The 22,071-nt window shown below is 41.3% G+C and overlaps 3 protein-coding genes across 6 annotated transcripts in view; 1 reads left to right on the forward strand and 2 right to left on the reverse strand.

Annotated features, from left to right (window-relative positions):
- PPAT (phosphoribosyl pyrophosphate amidotransferase) overlaps positions 1–4,359 on the reverse strand; it is a 39,590-nt gene extending 35,231 nt beyond the window's left edge. Inside the window, exon 1 of one of the 4 annotated variants that reach the window (XM_066385576.1) lies at positions 3,940–4,359. In XM_066385576.1, coding sequence (XP_066241673.1) covers positions 3,940–4,046 — 107 coding nt within the window. In that variant the 5' untranslated portion in view covers positions 4,047–4,359. Of the gene's footprint in view, positions 1–3,331; positions 3,627–3,939 lie in introns of those variants that run through there. The other 3 variants (XM_066385574.1, XM_066385575.1, XM_066385577.1) reach the window with 3 other exon arrangements.
- AASDH (aminoadipate-semialdehyde dehydrogenase) overlaps positions 1–22,071 on the reverse strand; it is a 178,359-nt gene that overhangs the window by 80,806 nt on the left and 75,482 nt on the right. The window lies entirely within an intron of this gene.
- Positions 1–22,071, forward strand: part of PAICS (phosphoribosylaminoimidazole carboxylase and phosphoribosylaminoimidazolesuccinocarboxamide synthase) — a 52,093-nt gene that overhangs the window by 20,163 nt on the left and 9,859 nt on the right. The window contains 8 exon segments of the mRNA XM_066385586.1: positions 228–364; positions 4,308–4,374; positions 12,055–12,252; positions 17,584–17,762; positions 19,096–19,275; positions 19,379–19,492; positions 20,369–20,452; positions 21,351–21,531. Coding sequence (XP_066241683.1) covers positions 228–364; positions 4,308–4,374; positions 12,055–12,252; positions 17,584–17,762; positions 19,096–19,275; positions 19,379–19,492; positions 20,369–20,452; positions 21,351–21,531 — 1,140 coding nt within the window.

Genomic DNA, 22,071 nt, shown 5'->3' on the forward strand with positions numbered 1-22,071 from the left:
CATCGCTCCAGGTGGGCAGAGCATCGCCCATGTTTGGCATGCCGGGTGAATCCTGATCGGGAGCATGCGGGAGTGTGTCTGGCTGCCTCCTTGCTTCTAACTTAGGGAAAAAAATACAATAAACAAACAAACAAACAAACAAACAGGAACAAATTCCAGAAGTTTATCTGAGGGCATCTCTCTCACAAGTGCCTTCCGAGTAATAATGCTATATACTCTGTTTGCAGAGCCAGTGTCTATGTCTCTTAAGGAAACTGCTCCTGAGATCATTGCAAACTGGTTTTCTCAAAGCATAACAGAACCAAAAGATTCTACAGGCTGTTTCTCTAGACAGGAGACCCCCTCTGTGACCCAACTTCATCAGGTATATCTCATACATTTTTAGAAGAGATATGAAAATGTTCATCAACTGTAGGGTCCAATTCCTAATCCAGGACCCTAACTAACCAAGGAAAGGCTAACTATTTGATTGGATAAATCTATTAAGTTTTAGTAATTTCTTTTATGGAATGTTCAAATATGTCCAGATCATTCAAGTCTCCATGAAATGTGACTTTGGTTCAAAGATTAAGATTTTTAATTTATGGGGGCGGGGGGGTGGTTGTCCAGAATTCTACAAACTACTGAACTGATGCTTTCAGGACCAAGAAAGCATTTGGTAATTATATAAAGTCTGGCATGAACGTGCACACACACACACACAGCTTACAAAGCTAAAGAAGACAATCTTAATCTTATATTTTGAAAGAGTGAGAGAGCGAGAGACAGGAAGGAAGAGAGAAGCATCAATTTAGTTGCTTTCACTTTAGTTGTGCATTGATTACTTCTTGTATGTGCCTTGATCAGGGCCAAGCCAGTGTCCCCTTGCTCAAGCCAGAGACCTTGGGCTTTTTTTTTTTTTTTTTTTGTATTTTTCTGAAGCTGGAAAGGGGAAGAGACAGTCAGACTCCCGCAAGCGCCCGACCGACCGGGATCCACCCGGCACGCCCACCAGGGGGCGACGCTCTGCCCCTCCGGGGCGTCGCTCTGTCGCGACCAGAGCCACTCTAGCGCCTGGGGCAGAGGCCAAGGAGCCATCCCCAGCGTCCGGGCCATCTTTGCTCCAATGGAGCCTTGGCTGCGGGAGGGGAAGAGAGAGACAGAGAGGAAGGAGAGGGGGAGGGGTGGAGAAGCAGATGGGCGCTTCTCCTGTGTGCCCTGGCCGGGAATCGAACCCGGGACTTCCGCACGCCAGGCTGACGCTCTACCACTGAGCCAACTGGCCAGGGCCGACCTTGGGCTTTTGATGCCAGCGACCATTTGAGCTCAAGCTGGTGAGCTTTGGGACTGTGAGGACAATCCCCCACTAAAGCCAGCAACCCTGCACTGACAAGCCCCCACTCAAGAGCCAGTGACCCCGGGGTTTCAAACCTGTGACCTCAGTGTTCTGGGTCTACATTTTATTTACTACACCACCACTGGTCAGGCACCAATTTAATTTTCAATATTAAACTAACATTGCCTTGACTAAAAGTAGAGCTATAGACTAAATCTGCAGATAGTCAGAACATCTATTAAAAAGAAGTACTTCTGGATGAACCTATCTGGATTTAAGTATCCAGTACATGGCTGTCTGGCAATTGATGACTTTTGTTTTTATATGAAATATATAATATTATAACTTTCATGTATTCTATTATCTCTGAAACTAAAATTTTTAGGTCAGATTATACCTAAGACAAAAAACAGAACTACAATGCAAAAGTGATAGAAATATCACCTTCTAGATTCCATGTTTTAGGAAGATAATGTATCTCATCTCATATTCTTTCACATAAAAGCACCTGTAGAAAAGTGCATGAAAGTAGGAATCAACTGTAATCATTAAAAAAACAAAAAACAAAAACCCGCCCCCTTCTCTTCAGGCACATATTTAATAAAAAACATAATGGGGATGAGCTTTCTGAGTTATTTTAGCTAAAAGTAAATATTAAGAATTCAAGGTCAGTTCTCATATCTCCCACAGACCACCTACAATTACAGATCTCTAGAGCCTACATACCTCTTCCCATGACAGAATTCCCGAAACAACTGCTCTTAAGAATGTTATAAACTATTGTTGCTCTGTACTACCACAGATTTTACTTTTTTTTTGGATTATATATCTAATTGTGTCCATAAATGTATTTTTTTAAAAAGATTTTTATTGCAGTCAACCCACAGTTAGCCAAGATTAGTGTCATTCAAGGTAAAAAAAAAAAAAATTAATTCACTCTAAATTCTAAGTAACTCGTAGTAAACAAAGAATGCAAGATGTGAAACTCAAACTCAAGTACATATATGGGACCCTGAAAAGAGGAAAAAGATTACTTCTAATTTAACCTTGTTGAGGGAAAGCTAATCATTTGAAATGCCTTTTTGCATGTTGCACCCATATTGCTGATTCAAGTGTTATTGCCAAGATCCTTAACTGTTTGAGAAGTTGCTGTGGTGGTATTGCCTTATAGAAACTTTGGAATACTTTTACCACTAATGTCAAACCTAGGTTTCTACTTCTGAACCCAACAGAATTGTTTCTATCAACTTCCAGGTAGGTCAGATAGTAAGAAAGAGAAAGATCACGGAAACAAAATTACCTAACTCAAAGGGCTTTACCAGTTTTTCAAAATTAATGTGTATCTCGCCACACAGAAACTACTCCCGTCTCCCTCTTTTATAGAAGGCAGTTACTTTTTCGCATTTTCTTACTCTTAACCTTTTCACTTATTATCTAAAACGTAAACCAATGACTCTTTTGCAGTTGCAGTATTCCTTGTACTTGTTTTATTTTCAGTTAATTTATATGAGATCTACAAGCAGTATTGTCTTTTGAACACCAAGTCCTATTCCCCGGGGTTTGAACTCTAGGATCCCTAAATTCCCATAGCTATGACTGCCTTCAAATCCACAACCGGCTCAATACCTTTGCCCTTGCAAACAAAAGCTTGTGATGGTTCGAAGCTCTGCGCGGACACCTCAAACCTCAAGGTGCTGTAGGTGCTGGGCTAGCATCCATCCCACACAAACCATTCACAAGTGCAGCTCCCAGCCCTGAGAAATTACAGCAGTCGGGGTGCACACACCGGAGGGAAAGGAGAGACCCTTAAGAGAATTCAGGTTGGCTACAGTCGAGGGAAGCTCAGTAGCCCCCGCGCACGCCTTGGCGATCTGGTGGATGCCACAGGCAGGAACTGTTCGGGTAAGAGATCTCGCACCTCAGGCGCAGGCGGGATCGACAACTCGGGCCACAGAAAGCAGCCTAGGCTGAGAGAAGCATGCGCCACGCCACCCCACCCCTCACCGGGTTGCTCACCGGTGCTGCAGCCCCACGAGTCCCAGAGTGATCACATGCGGCACATCTAGCTGTGTGGGCCATTCCCCTGAGCTGATGCACCCGAACACGCCACATTCTTCTCGGATCCCCAACTCCTCCAGCTCCATGTCGCCGAGAAAGCACGTGGAGGGAGCTGCCGCCGCAGGGGTTTAAGCACCAACCAGCTGCCTGCACGGTCCTTACGACTCAGAAGCTCGCGCCAGCGACAGTCGCTCCCTTCCCAGGGCTCACCCCTCGCTACTGCGGCGGCGCGAGCTCTTCACAGGAGAGCGAGTAAGCGTAATTATCTTGCCCCCGGGCAACTGTCCCGCCTCCTCCGGGTCCACCAATGAGCGAAGGCGGAGAGAGAGAGAGGCTCCGGGCGTGAGAGGCGGAGTCACGGAGTTGGAGGGGTGGGGCTAGCTCTATACTGGAGCCCTGCGGGAAGTTAATTTTTCTGCTCCTGGAACTCTCCGTTATTTTTCAGCCCCCAAGATTAGAGTAATGAGATTAAGGGGGTTAACGTCATTTCTCTCCCGGAGGATATAAACTTCGTATGCCCTCCCTAAATGCCTTCCCCCGCCCGTCACTACTTGGTACGCTCCAACCTCTGAACCGCTGCCCCTACGGAGAACGGCACCCCTGCAGCGAGCCTATGTGGAATGGGGAGGGGCCTCCAGTGCCCGCCACTTTTCGCCTCCTGGAACCGCAGCATCGCGAGGAAGGGCGGGGTAGAGGCGGGGCGAGGGCGTTAAGAGATGGTCGGTGTTGCTGCGCCTGCGCGGCGGGAATCCTGGGGGAAAGCGCTCGCACCTAGAGTCGTTATCTGTCTTGTTGGGCCAAGACCTCGGGGTTCCACTGTGATTCCCGACCAGAACGCGAGTGGGCGTTCTGCGTGACGTCCCGGCCGGGAGTGTCTGTGGCCGCACCTCCCTCCCCCGCCCCCTGAGCCTGTCTGACCACTCCTCTTTTCCAGAGTCCAGCGTCTCTTCCTAAAGCGGCTGCTGCCCTTAGCCCACCCGGGATAATGGCGACCGCTGAGGGTAAGTAACGGGCACTCCCAGGAGTCCTGGTAATCCCTGCCTTCCCTGGCCTGCCCAACCCACCGCCGCGGCCTTGAGCTGCCGTGCTGGGCGCGGACACGTGCGCGCCCCGTGGCCGCGAGCACCGCTTTGGCAGCGCAATGCCAGATCTCTGCATCCGCCCCTCTCTGCGGATGGGCGGGGGCGGGCATGTGGCCGATGCGTGGCCGAGCCCCGCATTGCACGTAAAGCGCATCAGGCCTACCCTAACTTTCTTAAAAACCCAGAACTACCTCTGGGATGGGGAAAAGGGTCAAAGTAGAGAAAAGGTTTATTAGAACGAGAAATGGCCAGGGTTTTTTGAGGTGCCTGGAAATCAATGTTGCAATCAATAGGCACTGAAAAACAAACAGGAACATGTGTTGACTTTTCAAACCCAACTCTTGCTTTTCGTTTAACGTTAATAATAACCTGCTGTTTCAGAAAGTTAATAATTGAACCTTCTGGAAATTTTGCATTTTCTGTCTAACTAGTATTTGTTTTTAGTCTTCTGATGGCATGATGGCTTTGGAGAGCTCAATCCACCAGGCAAAATGTTTCCTTGGTTCACCTTCCATTTATCATATTTACATAATCATTTTGTTCACAAGTGATTCGATCCTCAGGAAAGATGGTGTTGGGCAGATAAAATGTATTATGCTCACTTTGTTAAAGAGGCCGTTGCCCAGGTGATATTAATGTGTGTTGAGAATCGTTGTAGCCTGAGGCTTGGTTTTGGGATTAAGCCTTTCCCACCCTTTTTGATGTAGGGCGGTACAATCCAATCATGCCTCAGAGAAGTGACTTTGTATTAGAGACTTCCCTGTTTTGTATATTGGATTAAGAGTTTGGATTGCTACACTATAAAATGGGGACGAAGTGGGAGCTTGGACTCTTGGTTCCTGAGAGGTTAGCAAGAGAGAGCAGAGGAGAGCAGAGAAAGGCCACGTGGAGGAGGCCAGGAGAAGCAGCCAAGATGGTGGAGTGCTGAGTGAGATGCCAGTTTGTGTAGAGTTTGTATCTGGGATAAGGAAGGAGATGGGGAACTGAGGAGAATAAGGCTGGCGAGCTAGAAACCTTTGATTCTAGGAAACTCGGATAAGTCAGTGGCTTTGTGAGCACTGAGTGTGACTGGGTTTTGGAGCCCAGTGTGTATTTTTACTTGCCCGCCGGGTGCAAGCTAGGATTAAAGGTAATGGCCCACCAGTTTTTGGCTCCTTTGTTTCTTTACCGACTGTCCGAATCCAATGCGAACCTGCATGGGCCAGGCTGCTGTGATAGTGGCCCTGGCCCTGCCTCCTGGCTTTACAGATGGTTTGTGCCATTTATGCTGGTATAAACATTAGGTTTCCCCCACACATCCAATTTTTAAATTTACAGTGAACCAAAATCTTTGTATTGGTGGGTGTAGAGGCAGTAGCCATGGCCACCATCACAGCTGCCTAGCCCATGCAGGTTACCATTTGATTCGGAGAGACCGAAATGAAACAACGGAGCCAGGAACTGGTGGGCCATTAGTTTTAATCCTAGCTCGCCCCCGGCGGGCAAGAAATACACACAGTGGGAAAACACTTCCCTTTCCATTCAGGGTTCCCAAAGCCTTGACTTATCTGAGTTTCCTAGAATCAAAGTTTTCTACCTCACCAGCCTTATTCACCTCTGTTCCCCATCTCCTCCTCTCTGCACAAACTGGCTTCTCCTTTAGCACTCTGACATCTTGGCTGCTTCTCCTCTCCTCCACGTGGCCTTTCTCTGCTCTCCTTTCTCTGCTCTCTCCTCTAATGCTAATCTCAGGACCCAAGAGAGCAAGCTCCCGGTCTGCCCCACTTTATAGTATAGAAATCAAAACCTTTAATCCAATATACAAACAAGGAAGTCTCTGATACAAAGTCAATTAGGGTGAGAAAGGCTTAGTCTTAAAACTAAGCCTTAAGGTATAACAATCCTGCCTGCTTACAACCTGTCCCTCACATCCAATGCAAACTATAAGCGAGCAAACCCACATATCATAGTTACAAACTTATTTGACCCACAGCGGGCCAGTTTATTCTGTTCCACATTAAAAAAAAAAATCTATTTTAGGTTAAAAATTTTAGAATATACAAAAAGGTCCAGATGATAATGAATAACTGTTGGGCAGATAAAATGTATTATGCTCACTTTGTTAAGGATAACACAAGAGGCCATCGCCCAGGTGATATTAATGTGTGTTGGAGATGGTTGTAACCTGGGGCTTGGTTTTGGGATTAAGCCTTTCCCACCCTTTTTGATGTAGGGCGGTACAATCCAATCATGCCTTAGAGAAGTGACTTTGTATTAGAGACTTCCCTGTTATGTATATTGGATTAAGGGTTTGGATTTCTACACTATAAAATGGGGGCAAAACGAGAGCTTGCCCTCTTGGTTCCTGAGATTTTCAGCAGAGGAGAGAGTAGAGCCAGCAGCGGGAGGAGGCCATGTGGAGGAGGTCAGGAGAAGCAGCCAAGATGGTGGAGTGCTGAGTGAGATGCCAGTTTGTGCAGTTTGTATCTGGGATAAGGAAGGAGATGGGGAACTGAGGAGAAGAAGGCTGGTGAGCTAGAAACCTTTGATTCTAGGAAACTCGGATAAGTCAGTGGCTTTGTGAGCACTGAGTGTGACTGGGTTTTGGAGCCCAGTGTATGTTTTTACTTGCCCGCCGGGTGCAAGGTAGGATTAAAGGCTATGGCCCATCAGTTTTTGGCTCCGCTGTTTCTTTACCGACTGTCCGAATCCAATGCGAACCTGCATAGGCCAGGAGGCTGCTCTGATAGTGGCCCTGGCCTTGATTACTGGCTTTACAATAACAACTTTATAAAATCAAAGTATCAGATCACAATTTTTCTTAGCATACCTCTAAACTGGTAGAATTTCAAAAATCTTTACTCTCACTTCCTTCCAACTTACATATTCTTGACAAGTTAATCTGACTGAAATGTCACTTTTTATGGTTTAAAATGGCACTTCCTTGCTCAAAAATGTTTAATGGCAATCGAAGGGCTATTAAAGTCCAGTCTGAAGACCCTTTCATTCACATCCTACATACTGCTAGCTTCCTGTCTCTTCAACCCTAATATTGATGTATTTTGCTCCATTTTGAATCCTAAACCTACATTCCAGTCAGGTTAATTTGCCAAGTTTATTCTTCAATATCTATTTATGCTGTATCTTCTAGAACAGTGTTGTGTAATGGAAATATAATGTGAAACCATATGTAACTTTTTCTAGTTTCCATGTTTTAAAAAGTAAAAAGAAACAATGAAATGAATTTTAATATTTTATTTAACCCAATATATCTAAAATAGCATTGTTTCAATATAATCAATATAAAAATTGTGATATTTTGCATCTTTCTTCATATTGAAATACATTGTATATTTTATACTTAATGTACTCACATTACAATTTGGAGTAGCCACATTTCAAGTATTTCATAGCCATATGTGGTTAGTGGCTCCCTTATTGGACAGCATACTCCTAGTTACTCTTCTTACCTCTTCTCTACTACAAGTTCTATGCTTTTCAAGACTTAAGTTTCGCCTGACCAGGCGGTTGCGCGGTGAATAGAGCGTCGGACTGGGATGCCCAGGACCCAGGTTCCAGACTCCAAGGTCGCCAGCTTGAGCACAGGCTCATCTGGTTTGAGCAAAAGCTCACCAGCTTGGACCCAAGGTTGCTGGCTCGAGCAAGGGGTTACTTGGTCTGCTGAAGGCCCACAGTCAAGGCACATATGAGAAAGCAATCATTTCGTGTCGCAATGTGCAACGAAAAACTAATGATTGATACTTCTCATCTTTCCGTTCCTGTCTGTCTGTCCCTGTCTATCCGTCTCTCTGACTCTCTTTGTCCCTGTTAAAAAAAAATGGCTTAAGTTTCATAAGTTAGTCGTTGTGGGTCAAATAAGTTTGCAAATATGATGTATATGTTTGCTCGCTTATAGTTTGAATTGGGTGTGGGGACAGGCTGTAAGCAGGCAGGGTCATTAGTGTTAGGCTTAGTTTTAAAACTAAGCCTTCCCCACCCTTTTGAGGAATCCCATTATACCTCAGATTAGTGACTTTGTATCAGTGACTTCCTCGTTTGTATATTGGATTAAAGGTTTTGATTTCTACACTATAAAATGGGGCAGAGGAGCCCATGCTGGAGGAGAGTAGAGAAAAGAGAGCAGAGAAAGGCCACGTGGAGGAGAGGAGAAGCAGCCAAGATGGAGTGCTGAAGGATAAGCCAGTTTGTGCAGAGAGAAGGAGATGGAGAACAGAAGAGGTACATAAGGCTGGTGGGGTTAGAAACCTTTGATTCTAGGAAACTCGGATAAGTCAGTGGCTTTGGGAGCCCTGAATGGAAAGGGAAGTGTTTTCCCACTGTATGTATTTCTTGCCTGCCGGGTGCAAGCTAGGATTAAAGGTAATGGCCCACCAGCTCTTGGCTCCATTGTTTCATTACCATCTGTCCAAATCAAATGGTAACCTGCAGGGGCCAGGCAGCTGTGATGGTGGCCGTGGCTACTGGCCTTACATTTGTCATCAATCTTTTCTAACTTCATCCACTTATTTGTGGCAGGCATTTCGGTACCTGTAGTATGTCTTCTATGATTGTTTCTTAAGTTGTTTTTACCCATTAATTGAAATTCCTACCTATGTAATGACTGGGTAATAAATACTGATTCAACTAAATTAGGACGGAGGGGCAATAGGTACAAACTTTGTTTTGCCTTTTTATCTAACCCAGGCAACATCTTGATATTTTCCTGTCAATTGTTCTTAAGATTTTTACCTTTTAATTATCTTGAGTCTTTTTCCCACTACTTTTTCCTTAGACCAGGACATTTCTTGCCTGGATTGCTGCAACAACATCCTAACTATTCTCTCAGTCTGTAGTTATTTACCCCACTCCTCCCCACTTCTTCATTCTCCACACAGCATCCATAATGATGTTTCTAATATAAAAATCTGTTATTTTACTAAGTGCTTAAAAGCCATATGTTCTGTAGACAAAGTCTAAACTCTATTAATGTGACTTATGAGGCCTCAAAGATGAGTAGTAAAGTGGAAGGGAAGGCAGCTGTGTTCCAGGCCTATGGAAGAGCATATGCCAGGGGTCCCCAAACTACGGCCCGCGGGCCACATGCGGCCCCCTGAAACCATTTATCCGGCCCGCCACATTTCCGGAAGGGGCACCTCTTTCATTGGTGGTCAGTGAGAGGAGTAAAATACAGTGTCGCTCATGTACAGTACTACTTCCGGTGACGTGGGATGTATGCGTCACAGCTCCGGAAGCGCGTCCTATCACTTGTTAGGGCTGCAGTGAGAAATATGGATCTGGACATTGACCATCTCATTAGCCAAAAGCAGGACCATAGTTCCCATTGAAATACTGGTCAGTTTGTTGATTTAAATTTACTTGTTATTTATTTTAAATATTGTATTTGTTCCCATTTTGTTTTTTTACTTTAAAATGAGATATGTGCAGTGTGCATGGGGATTTGTTCATAGTTTTTTTTTATAGTCCGGCCCTCCAATGGTCTGAGGGACAGTAAACTAGCCCCCTGTGTAAAAAGTTTGGGGACCCCTGGCATATGCAAAGCCTGGAAGGGTGATAAATTCAGTTAGGGAAGTTCAGTTCTTTTTTTTGTTTGTTTTCTCTCCCAAGAGAAACAAAGGGATGGGAAGTTCAGTTCTAGGAAGGGAATAGAGACCTGAATTTGGAACACTAAACAGAGGCTTTCTTGAAGGGCCTTTTGTTGTTGTGAGTCAGGGGCGCAGAGAGAGAGAGATCAGCAGACGAAATCATCAAGGACTAGCAAAGGACCACCACTCGCTCAGGCAAATGGCCCCGAGTTTGCGCTGTGTCCTAATTTTATTCACAAGACTTCAAAAAGCTTGTTTACTGAGAAATTGGCATAACATCAAGCATAACTTTTACTGAAAGATACATGGAGTACACCTGCAAGATAGCTTAGTAACAACATAATATCAAAAGGCATTAATTGCTATTGCTTCTATGGTTTCCACAACATTCCTCTCCTTATCTCAAGGGATAACCTTGGAAGGCACAGAAATCTTATGAGTTTGTTTTACTGAGAAAAGCCCAGCAACTGCCTTCAGTCACATAGAGCTGTTTCAGTGACCCGCTTTCAAGTCACAAAACAATTATCTTGGCAAAACATTCTTTTCTTGTTGGCTGTGTTCCCATCCAAGGCCATGCAATGGGTTATTCCACTACAGCCTTTTCAATCTTGTCATGAGTCAAGACATTCTCATATGAAATGGGGATTCTTCCTCTAAATTAGGTACCCTGCAGTGGCAACTGTTAAACTACCGTAAATTAAAACTGATTTAAGGGTTGCCTCCCTAGCTGGTAACGGCTCTCTACCCCAGTTCATGGCAGTTTTTTCTCTTACATTCCTTTCTATTCTGCTTAGCAGCTGCACTCTCCCCTGCCCAACAGCAGTCTATAAGCACATCGTGCTCCAAATAGGAACTTCTGATCTGTATTCTTTCACCCGTGGTCTTCTTTCACTACAACTACCTACTCCTTTCTCCTGATTAAATTTTGATCCTTCCTCAGATCTGAGTCTCTCACTTTGTTCTAGATTTCTTCTTTGCTGTCTGGACTAGGTTAGGTGGCCTTTCTGTGAAGCTGTGATCCCATAGTCTATATTTCTCACATTGTACTTACTGTGATGTCTTATTTAATTTCAGCTTCCCTCAGACTTAGGTCACTTGATAGCAGGAATTTATTCGTCTCTTTTACTGATATATCCCAACTACATAACACGTGGACACGAAAAAATGCTGATACTGAGAATGAGTCAGTGTTCTGGGAGAATGAGGGGTGATTTCTCCCCTTGGAAATATTAACTTCTTCAAGTTCTGTTATCTCGATTTTCATCTAAATCATTCTTTCTAACGATTAGGGCCTACTTTTCTTTAGGTCTTAACAACCTGCATCAAAATTGGATTCTTTTGTCCTTACTTCCTCATAGTTTCCTGCAACTGTTAAGGAAAAGGGTGAAGGTTGGGGGGTTGGGAAGCAGGATTGAGAAATAGAGAAAGGTGCTTCCAAATGGGCTAACTGGGTGGAATGCCTTCCTCTAGAACTGTAACTTGAAACCAAGAACCTACCTGGCTGAACTTGCCTATTTCGCCCGCCCTGGAAAGCAGAAGTTGGGAAAAATAAAGCATACTCCCCCTCTGCCTTCGCAAGCTGGTTTAGTTATTGTATTTTAAGTATGGATGTGAAAATACTAGTGTATTTGCATTCATTTTAATGGATCTTAACTATACTTCAGTTCTATTCTGAGAGTCACGTTGATTCTGGAAAGACCACAGAATTTGATATCAGAAGACTTAGGACTTTGTCTGGGTCTACAATTTCCTAATTGTGTGGCTTCTACCTTTTTTGTACTTGGTTTCTTAATCTATAGTTAATTATGTAATAATTCTTAACAAAATTGAATGAATCAAATGTGATGCATATGGAAGTACTTTGTAGAGTATAAGCTTCTATGCAGGTGAGTTAATTTTTATTAAAGTTATCACTTAACCACTTTGTATGTTCCTTGATTCATCATTTTAAGTATTTAGTCTTCAATATTCAGGAAATTTCTTTTTGAAATCTGATGTTTTCATTTTATTTCCACAGTATTGAACATTGGAAAAAAACTCTATGAGGGTAAAACAAAAGAAGTCTATGAATTGTTAGACAGTCCAGGAAGAGTCCTCCTACAGTCCAAGGACCAGATTACGGCAGGAAATGCAGCCAGAAAGAACCACCTGGAAGGAAAAGCTGCAATCTCAAATAAAATTACTAGTTGTATTTTTCAGTTGTTGAAGGAAGCAGGTAAGTGGCTCTCCCATTAGCTTCCCCCTTCATGTTCTATTTCAAGAACACATATTGGTCCTTTTCAGGGGGGAATGACTCCTTGTTTTAACATCATGTTGATTACCAGTTTTGTTTGTTTGTTTGTTTTAGTTACTACAGGAAGCAGTAAGTGCCCACCCCCCACAACCTCTTCCCTTCCACACACACAACACACACCGATCTCTTTCATGGGGAGATGACATTTGAATTAACAACATTTTGTTTGGAGATGTCTCACAAGAAAGTTTCTTTAAATCAAACCAGGAACTGTTTTTTTGTTTTGTTCTGTTTTTACCAGGAACTCTTAAATTTTACTATAACATTTCACTTGGTTTGAAATTAGTAAGTAGCATCATTTAGTTCAAAGAATCTTAACAATTTTCAACATTTTTTTTTTTTTCATACAGAGACCGAGAGAGAGTCAGAGAGAGGGACAGATAGGGACAGACAGACAGGAACGGAGAGAGATGAGAAGCATCAATCATCAGTTTTTGGTTGCGACACCTTAGTTGTTCATTGATTGCTTTCTCATATGTGCCTTGACCGCGGGCCTTCAGCAGACTGAGTAACCCCTTGCTTGAGCCTGAGCCAGCGACCTTGGGTCCAAGCTGGTGAGCTTTGCTCTAACCAGATGAGCCCACGCTCAAGCTGGCGACTTCGGGGTCTCAATCCTGGGTCCTCTGCATCCCAGTTCGATGCTCTATCCACTGCGCCACTGCCTGGTCAGGCTCAAACAGTTTTTGTCTGACATGTGTGTCTTCCCTGGAGCTTCTTTCGTAGTATATCTTCCTGAGAGACTTACCTATGAGGGAGTTTAAGGAATGGACCTATGAAGGAAGCAAATTCTGGTGTTAGACAACTCTAAATGATAAATTGAAATTTAATACCTATAATTCCATACAGTTATTCTTTGTTCTTGCTCTTCCACTTGAAAACTCTGAAAAGTGAAGACTAACCATACCTCATCCAGCCATTCCCCAGGTGAAGGATTTGGGCTGGAGCAAAGATCTTCAAGGGTTACCTTGTACTCCCAAAACTAAAGGAAGAAGACTATTTGAGGAGTCTATTAGATAAAACCAAGCTTTATGTATATTTAACTTGCTAATAGTTGAATAATGCTATGTCTAGTTGAGCACTAGTGGTCTATTTAAAATTGCTTTCTTTACAGGGTTATATTCCAAATTAAGGTATTTCTAGAAATTAGAATGGGAGGAGCACCAGAATTAAACTCAGTCGATCAGGATTCTAGTTTGCTCATTGTCGTTCATGAACAAACTATAAAATACTGAATAGATAACAGGTATAGGTAATAATATTACATGCTGTACTTGACTTTTAAAATTTGTGTACTTGATCTCGGTAATTAAAAATTGGAATTTAACCTTTAAGTTTCAGCTCTCCCACCAAAATTACGTTTTGGTTTGAAAGTAGTGACATGAATAGCAATCCTGCAGGTGCCAAACCACAGGTGGGGCGCGGGGCAACCTCACTACAGGAGTGGCCCTGGGGATAGGGGGGCTGATTAGCTGTGTGCCTGGCCATTGTGATTCAGAATGTGAAGTAACATTTACATTTGCTCAGGAATCTTGATGGTTTTGAATTTTATAGATAACTGAGACAAATGAGGGGAGTTCTTTTTCTCATTGTATGTAGTCATGAAATTAACTTTAATGGTTAGCATGTGTATTAGAAGGAATCATACCATTTAAACTGAATCACTTTTTTAGAAGCAAATTTTTTTCTAGGCAAGATTGCCACCAAAAATTGATTCTGTGTTTTGGTTCCTTTAGATGTGTGCATATGTAGTGGGAGGTGGGTGGGGTAAAAGGAGCTATTGTTTATATTTAAACCATAGATTTGGATACTAGTCTGTCAAGATTGGTAGACAAGTGAGCAATTATGACTAATGATTAACAGGCCTGAAAAAGGAGCTCTTGAAGCCGAGCATGGAGTAATCACGTGTTAAGGCAGTGGTTCTCAACCCTTCTAATGCCGTGACCCCGCAATACAGTTCCTCATGTTGCGGTGACCCCAAACCAAAAAATAATTTTGGTGGCTACTTCATAACTGTAATATAGGCATTATGTATTTTCCGATGGCTTTAGGCGACCCCTGTGTTTTGGTCGTTCGACCCCCGCTGGGGTCGCGACCCACAGGTTGAGAACCGCTGTGTTAAGGGTTGATGTCAGTTGCCTGCCAATGAACACAGTCATTCTTTAAAGGTTTAAAATGAACTTTTACTTACATTCTTTCTCAGAGTTCCTGTTCATGCATACCACAATTTATTTACCCTTTTCAACTGAATTTTACTGGTCAAATCCAAAGGGAGTGCAGAGAAAGCAGTACAGGTTTTGGAACTGGACCGTGCAGTTCAAGTCCAGGCTATTACTCACCGGCACCGGGACCTAGCTTGTCAGATTACTTTATTTCTTTGAGACTGCTTCTTTCACCGTAAAATGTAAATAATAATACCTACTTCAAAATTTTTGTTTGGTTAAATGAGATGACGTGTAAAACACTTAGCACAGTACAGAGTTTCCATAAATGTAGGTTCCTTTCATGTATGATACATACATAAGATCAGAGGTCTCCTTTTTGATAGAAAAAATTGATTTTATTTTAGAAGATCAGATTGGGAATGGGTACTAACATTGTAGCCTCGAGATGAACGTTATTATGTTAAGCCCATGCAGGTTTTCAGGAGGTTTTAGTTTACATTAATGTTCTAGTATATTCTGTACTGTGATAATATAACACTTCAATGACAGGCAGTATTGCATAGTGGTTAAGTAGGCAGCCCACAGAGCTCAGTGTGGATTGGAAACCCTGCTATATCTACTACTAGCTGACATAATTTATGCTCCTCTGTGCACTTATCTGTTTTGTTGGATGATCATACAATCTACTTTTTGTGGTGTTAGGATTAAAAAGAAACTGACAATGCCAGACATGACTTAGGTCTTGATACTTTTTAAAATTAATTTGTGGTAAAATATACATGCATAAAATTTATTTTAAACATGTTTAAGTGTACAGTTCTTGGCAGACAGTACATTTACAATCTTGTACAACCATCAATATCTATTTCCATGTTTCATTGTCCCAGACAGAAACCCTGACCCATTAAATAATAATATTCCATTCTTCTCTTCAGCTCCTGGTATCTTCTGTTGTACATTTTGTCTATGAATTTATTTTAGTACTTAATATAAGTGTAATGAATTATATATTCTTTCATTTAACATGATGTTTTCAAGTTTAATGCATGCTGTAGCATATGTTAGAATTTCATTCACTTTTGCCTGACCTGTGGTGGCGCAGTGGATAAAGCGTCGACCTGGAAATGCTGAGGTCGCTGGTTCGAAACCCTGGGCTTGCCTGGTCAAGGCACATATGGGAGTTGATGCTTCCAGCTCCTCCCCCCTTCTCTCTCTCTGTCTCTCTCTCCTCTCTCTCCCTCTCTAAAAATGAATAAATTAAAAAAAAAAGAATTTCATTCATTTTTATGACTGAGCAGTAATCCATGGTATTTATATGCTACCTTTTGTCTACCCATTCATCTGTTGATGGATACTTGTTTTTGTTGTTATTTACATTTTACTTGTTTTTGTTTTTTATGAATTATGCATTGTGAACTTTGGTGTACAAGTACCTAGCTGAGTCCCTGCTTTCAATTACTTTCAATACTGCTTCCTAGAAGTGTTACCACATCACAGGATAAAGTCATACTTTAGCATTAATGGAAATTAAAACATCTGTATGACATTAACATAATGTTCATCTTCAGGCAGTTGTTAGAAACTAGAATACCTAGAAGTGGAATGCTAGATCATATGGTTCATGATAAACATTGTAACTGTTTTTTAGAGAGGTTATTTTCCAAGGCCACCACATAAAATAGCTCCTGTTCTAAACATCAGAAGTCAGCTCTTTATCTTAGTTTTATAAGTTATAAAACTAACAGTTTGAATAAGAGAGAAGGGAGAGAAAGGACAAATGTTTTATTTGCTTTTGACCAAATTGGCCATTATGTTCCTAGTGTTGGGTGGCTTTTAAAGAGTTATTGCTTCATTTATATATATTTAAAAATTTGGGGGAGGGTATTTTTTTGAAGTGAGAAGCAGGAAGGCAGAGAGACTCCCACATGTGCCCAACCAAGATCCACCCATCATGCCCACTAGGGGGCAATGCTCTGTTGCAACCAGAGCTATTTATTCTAGCACCTGAGGCAGAAGGCATGGAGCCATCCTCAGCACCCGGGCCAACTTTGCTCCAATGGAGCCTTGGCTGCAGGAAGGGAAGAGGGAGATAGAAAGGAAGGAGAGGGGGAAGAGTGGAAAAGCAGATGGGCGCTTCTACTGTGTGCCCTGGACAGGAATTGAACCCAGGACATCTAGACGTTGGGCCAACACTCTACCATAGAGCCAGCCTGCCAGGGCTATATATATTTTTTGACAGAGACAGTGAGAGGGACAGATAGGGACAGATAGATAGGAAGGGAGACAGATGAGAAGCATCAATTCTTGGTCGTGGCACCTTAGTTGTTCATTGATTGCTTTCTTATATGTGCCTTGACTGGGCGGGGGTGGGGGCGAAGGGGAAGGCACAGCAGAGCGAATGACCCCTTGCTCAAGCCAGCGACCATGGGGTCATGTTTATGATCCTACACTCAAGCTGGCAACCCCACGCTCATGCTAGTGAGCCTGCGCTCAAGACAGTGACCTCAGGGTTTTAAACCTGGGTCCTCTGCATCCCAATCTGACACTATCCACTGTCAGGCTGCTACCAATATTAAGAGAAAAAAGGCTACCCCAAATTTAAAGCTATATCTGATTGTGATCAATAGATCAATATTTTATAAGGCCTATATAATAATGGACCATGTAATATGAGAATGCTGCTACCAAATCTGAGTTAGAGATAATTTAGTGCCGCTTAGATAAGTGATGTGTCTTGTGCAGAGTTGGGGTACTTGACAGAAGAGGTGCTCAGTAAGTACGTCTTTTTTGGTTGAATAAATTAATGAATGGTAAAGATACTCAGATCTTCTGATCTAGTGCATCTTTAGCCGTGTGACATTAAAGTGAAATAGTCCTGAGTATGTTGATAAGTGGTAGAAAGCCATATTTCTTTTTTTATTTCCACATTTTAAAAATTATATTTATTTTTGATAGTGCCATTTAAGGATAATACATTTAATTAGATAGGCTTTTTGTTTTGATTTGTGTAAAGGTTTGAGTTTTATTATACCTTAGATATTTTTTAAATATAATTTTAAAAGTGTTTCTTTTTTTTACTATTAATACATAGGTATCAAAACTGCTTTCACCAGAAAATGTGGGGAGACAGCTTTCATTGCACCTAAGTGTGAAATGATTCCAATTGAATGGGTTTGTAGAAGAATAGCAACTGGTTCTTTTCTCAAAAGAAATCCTGGTGTCAAGGAAGGGTACAAGTTTTACCCTCCTAAAGTGGAGCTGTTTTTTAAGGTATTCATTTGATGCATCTTTGTCTTACTATAACATAGGTACAAACTTAAAATTATCAGGTCAAAAATTTAAACATTAAAACTTCATATTATACTTGTCACTCCAGAAATGTCAATAATGTATACTTTCATTAGCAATTATAACTCAGCTTTTTCAAAGAAAACACGTGTGAAAGTCTATCTTACTTTCTACCATGGAGACTAACAAATGATCAAAATTAAAATTAACAGTTACTAGGAAGAAAAGTAGAAGTTCAAAAATTTTTTAATTTACTGTTGAAGAGTTTGAAATAAAGGGCTCATATATATATTAATATATATGTATATATATATTTTTTTAGCAAGAGCCAGACAGGAAGGGAGAGAGATGAGAAACATCAACTCATAATTGCGCACCTTAGTTGTGCATTGATTGCTTTCTCATAGTGCCTTGACTGTGGGGCTCCAGCTGAACCAGTGCCCCTTGCTCAAACCAGCTACCTTGGGCTTCAAGCCAGTGACCTTGAACTTCAAACTAGCAACTTTTAGGCTCAATCCAATGACTATGGGGTCATTTCTATAATTCCATGCTCAAGCTGGTGAGCCTGTGCTCAAGCCAGCAGCCTCGGAGTTTCAAACTTGGGTCCTCAGCATCCCAGGTGGACGCTCTACCCACTGCACCTGGTCCAGCTCTTTTTATATTCTAATACATAAAAATCATTATCAATGTCTCTTATAAGCAAAAACATACAATAAAGGATGTAGGAATTCTTCATTATGAGTTTGTATTGGTTTTCTGTAATGAAAATGCTTTTTTTCCGAAGTCATACTTAAATTTGTTATAGAGAAAGAGTAAATATCTTTCCAAATTTTATGAGCTAGAATAAGTTAGTAATCCAAATATTTTGGATTTTAAAGTAGCTATTGAAAGTAGACAAATTAAAAATAATTACTGTGATCCTGACCAGGTGGTGGTGCAGTAGATAAAGCTTTGGACTTAGGACGCAGAGGACCCAAGTTCAAAACCCTAAGGTTGCCAGCTTGAGCGTGGTGTTGCTGGCTTGAGCTTAAAGGTGGCTGGCTTGAAGCCCAAGATCACTGGCTTGAGCCCAAGATCACTGGCTTGAGCAAGGGATCACTCACTCTGCTGTAGCCCCCGGTCAAGGCACATGAGAAGGCAATCAGTGAACAACAAAGGAGACTAAGCCACAACAAAGAATTGATGCTTCCCATCTCTCTCTCTCTTCCTGTCTGTCTGTCCCTATCTGTCTCTCTCTCTCTATCACAAAAATAAAAATAAAATAATTACTGTGAATTAAAGGGTATTTATATTTTATTTAATTCTCTATTTTTAGGATGATGCCAATAATGACCCACAGTGGTCTGAGGAACAGCTCATTGCTGCGAAGTTTTGCTTTGCTGGGCTTGTTATAGGCCAGACTGAAGTAGACATCATGAGGCATGCTACACAGGCTGTTTTTGAAATATTGGAGAAATCCTGGTTGCCCCAGGACTGTACACTGGTTGATATGAAGGTACAAAAGAAATAGACATTAGAAAGTTAAATATTACAACTGAAAAATGTGTTTAGTAGTATAGTTTTTGAAAAACTTTTCTTTGGTGATCTGCTGTTTCTAGATTGAATTTGGTGTTGATGTCACCACGAAAGAAATTGTTCTTGCCGATGTTATTGATAATGATTCCTGGAGACTCTGGCCATCAGGAGATCGAAGCCAACAGAAAGACAAACAGGTAGATGATACTTCAGTTTTTTTGTTTGTTTTTAATTTTTCTGTTGACTTGAGAGAGAGAAGGGGCAAGGGGGAGAGAAAAAGAAGCATCAACTTGTTTCACTTAGTTATTCCATTTAGTTTTGTACTCATTGATTGCATCTTATATGTGCCCCGACTGGGGTCGAACCTGTGACCTCTGGTGCACCCAGCTTTTATCCACTGAGCTGTGCAGCCAGGGCCTATTTCGGGTTTTTTGTTTGTTGTTTGCTTTTTTATCCTTTGTGAGATCCCGCTGGGGTAGAGGACAAAGAGATAGTGGGAGGAAAAGAGAAGGCAATTCTTATTTCTTATGATAGGAACCTGAGTACTGCTGTTTATCTTTAGGGATAAATATCATATTTCCTATATTCTGGACAAAAAAGAAATAATACGCTACATTTACAATGCAGATTTCTCTTTTATTTTAATAGACTCACATAGCAAGTATTATCCTTGTTTGACTAATTGAAAACTAAGGTTCTGAAAGGGTAAATATCTTCACAATTACAATGATACGTGGCAGACCTGGAATTGTACCACAGTCTTCTGGTATTTACCAGATTCTATTTGTTTATTCCTATGAAAAACAAAATGAGGGCAAGTCTCTATAGTCAATGTGTACGAGAATTGTCATGGCAATTCATCTTTAAGTGAAAATATAAGTGTACTCACTATCTAAACTTTCCTTAGTCCAATTCAGGGAATTAGTTCACAGACTCAAATACATTTTCAGATACATTTTTTGCTATGCAAACTCTTCATAATCTGCACCCCAAATCCCAAAATCAAATAATTTCAGACAGCAAAAATATTACTAATATTGCTTGCATTCTAAACTTTCTGTCTTATTTTCTAGTCATATCGTGACCTCAAAGAAGTAACTCCTGAAGGGCTCCAGATGGTAAAGAAAAATTTTGAGTGGGTTGCTGAAAGAGTAGAGGTAAGCCTTTTGAAGTAAATCTATGCTATATTATGTTTTTCTCTTAAGAACTTCTTCCTTCAAAAAGGAAAACAAAAGGTGAGAGACTGCAGTGCTTTTCTTCTTCCTAGAGATTTTAAAGGAAGGAGCGCGTTTAAGAAATAGACCAGCTGAACTGTCCTCATGGCGTACTGGATTTCCTCCTGTTAAGCTTGCCAGTACACTCCTCTCAAATCCTACTGACGAAACCTGGAATCCTTGTTTCCTGCCAGCCTGTAGGAGAGGGCTTACGTTTCCTACCTACCTCTCCACTGCTTCTCCCGGTTCCGTGGGTGGCATGCATTCCATTAACAAAGTTCAGAATTGGAGCTCCATGTGACAATAAAATGACACCAAGATCTATGGTGTTATGGTTACTATAATTCCACGGATATTGGATAGGGCTTGTGGTTTTCTAAAGGTCATAACTACCTTTTAGATCATCATCTCCATGGGAATATGCATTTCAATTCCATGCACCTAATTTACAAGGATTTATAACATGACCTGTATTTTGGATGATTATGCCTTAATACCTCTGTTACACAGAATGTACTAAAAATTATAGAGTAAAATGTATTTATAGCTTTCTGAATATTAATTAGAAGTTAAATATTTATCCCTTGCTTGTTGTAATAATAATTTATCTGATTAAAAAATCACTCTAGGTCTTAATTATGAAGAGCTCTTGATATCTAGAGCTTATTTTGAAAACTAAAATTCTCTTATTTAGTTCTGTTTACCTTAAATTTGGTCTATTAAGAAAGAAAGGACTCTGTTCAGGTATAATTTTACTATAAACTGTAGCTCTGTAAACTGACTCATTCCTATATTTATCCACTTTGTCCTTCTTTTGCATATCCATGTTTTCCTTTTCCAGTTGCTTCTGAAACCAGAAAGTCAGTGCAGGGTTGTAGTATTGATGGGCTCAACTTCTGACCTCAGTCACTGTGAAAAAGTCAAGAAGGCTTGTGGAAATTTTGGCATTCCATGTGAACTTCGGGTAACCTCTGCCCATAAAGGACCAGATGAAACTCTGAGGATTAAATCTGAGTATGAAGGTAAAGCTTGAATAACTAGAGCATTTCAGTATGTTCTCCTGATTTAGCCAAAGAATGTTATGTTTAGACTAATAATGCTGAAATAGAGCTTTACCACATTTCCAAGGGAAAAAAAAATGTGTGGTAGTCTGTGCTTTCATGATATTCACCTCCAGAGTGTTAGATACTCTAGGAGCTTATAAAAGAATGGATCAGAGAACGATTTAAAAATTCAAGCCTAAAAGGAAGATAAAGACTAGAATTATTCTTGACCTAATAAGAAGCCCCTCAAGCACTACTTCTTACGTGCTCCAACAGAAAGTAGGGCCACATCAGTTACGGGAAAGTTGAAGCTGCAGATCCTCTTAAGTATCTTTAGTGACCAGCTTTTCCTGCAAGGCAGTCAAACATGAAATTAAGTAGTAATTTCAGAATTTAGTATGTAAAAAAAAAAAAATGTCTTGATGACGTAGCAGTGATCTAAAATAATGGAGCCCTGGAGACACAACCAAATGCTTTTCAACTGGAATAAAAAGTTAATTAAGTATTCCTTCTAAAGGT

The sequence above is a fragment of the Saccopteryx leptura genome, chromosome 5, assembly GCF_036850995.1.
Source record: "Saccopteryx leptura isolate mSacLep1 chromosome 5, mSacLep1_pri_phased_curated, whole genome shotgun sequence".
Taxonomy (NCBI): Eukaryota; Metazoa; Chordata; class Mammalia; order Chiroptera; family Emballonuridae; genus Saccopteryx; species Saccopteryx leptura.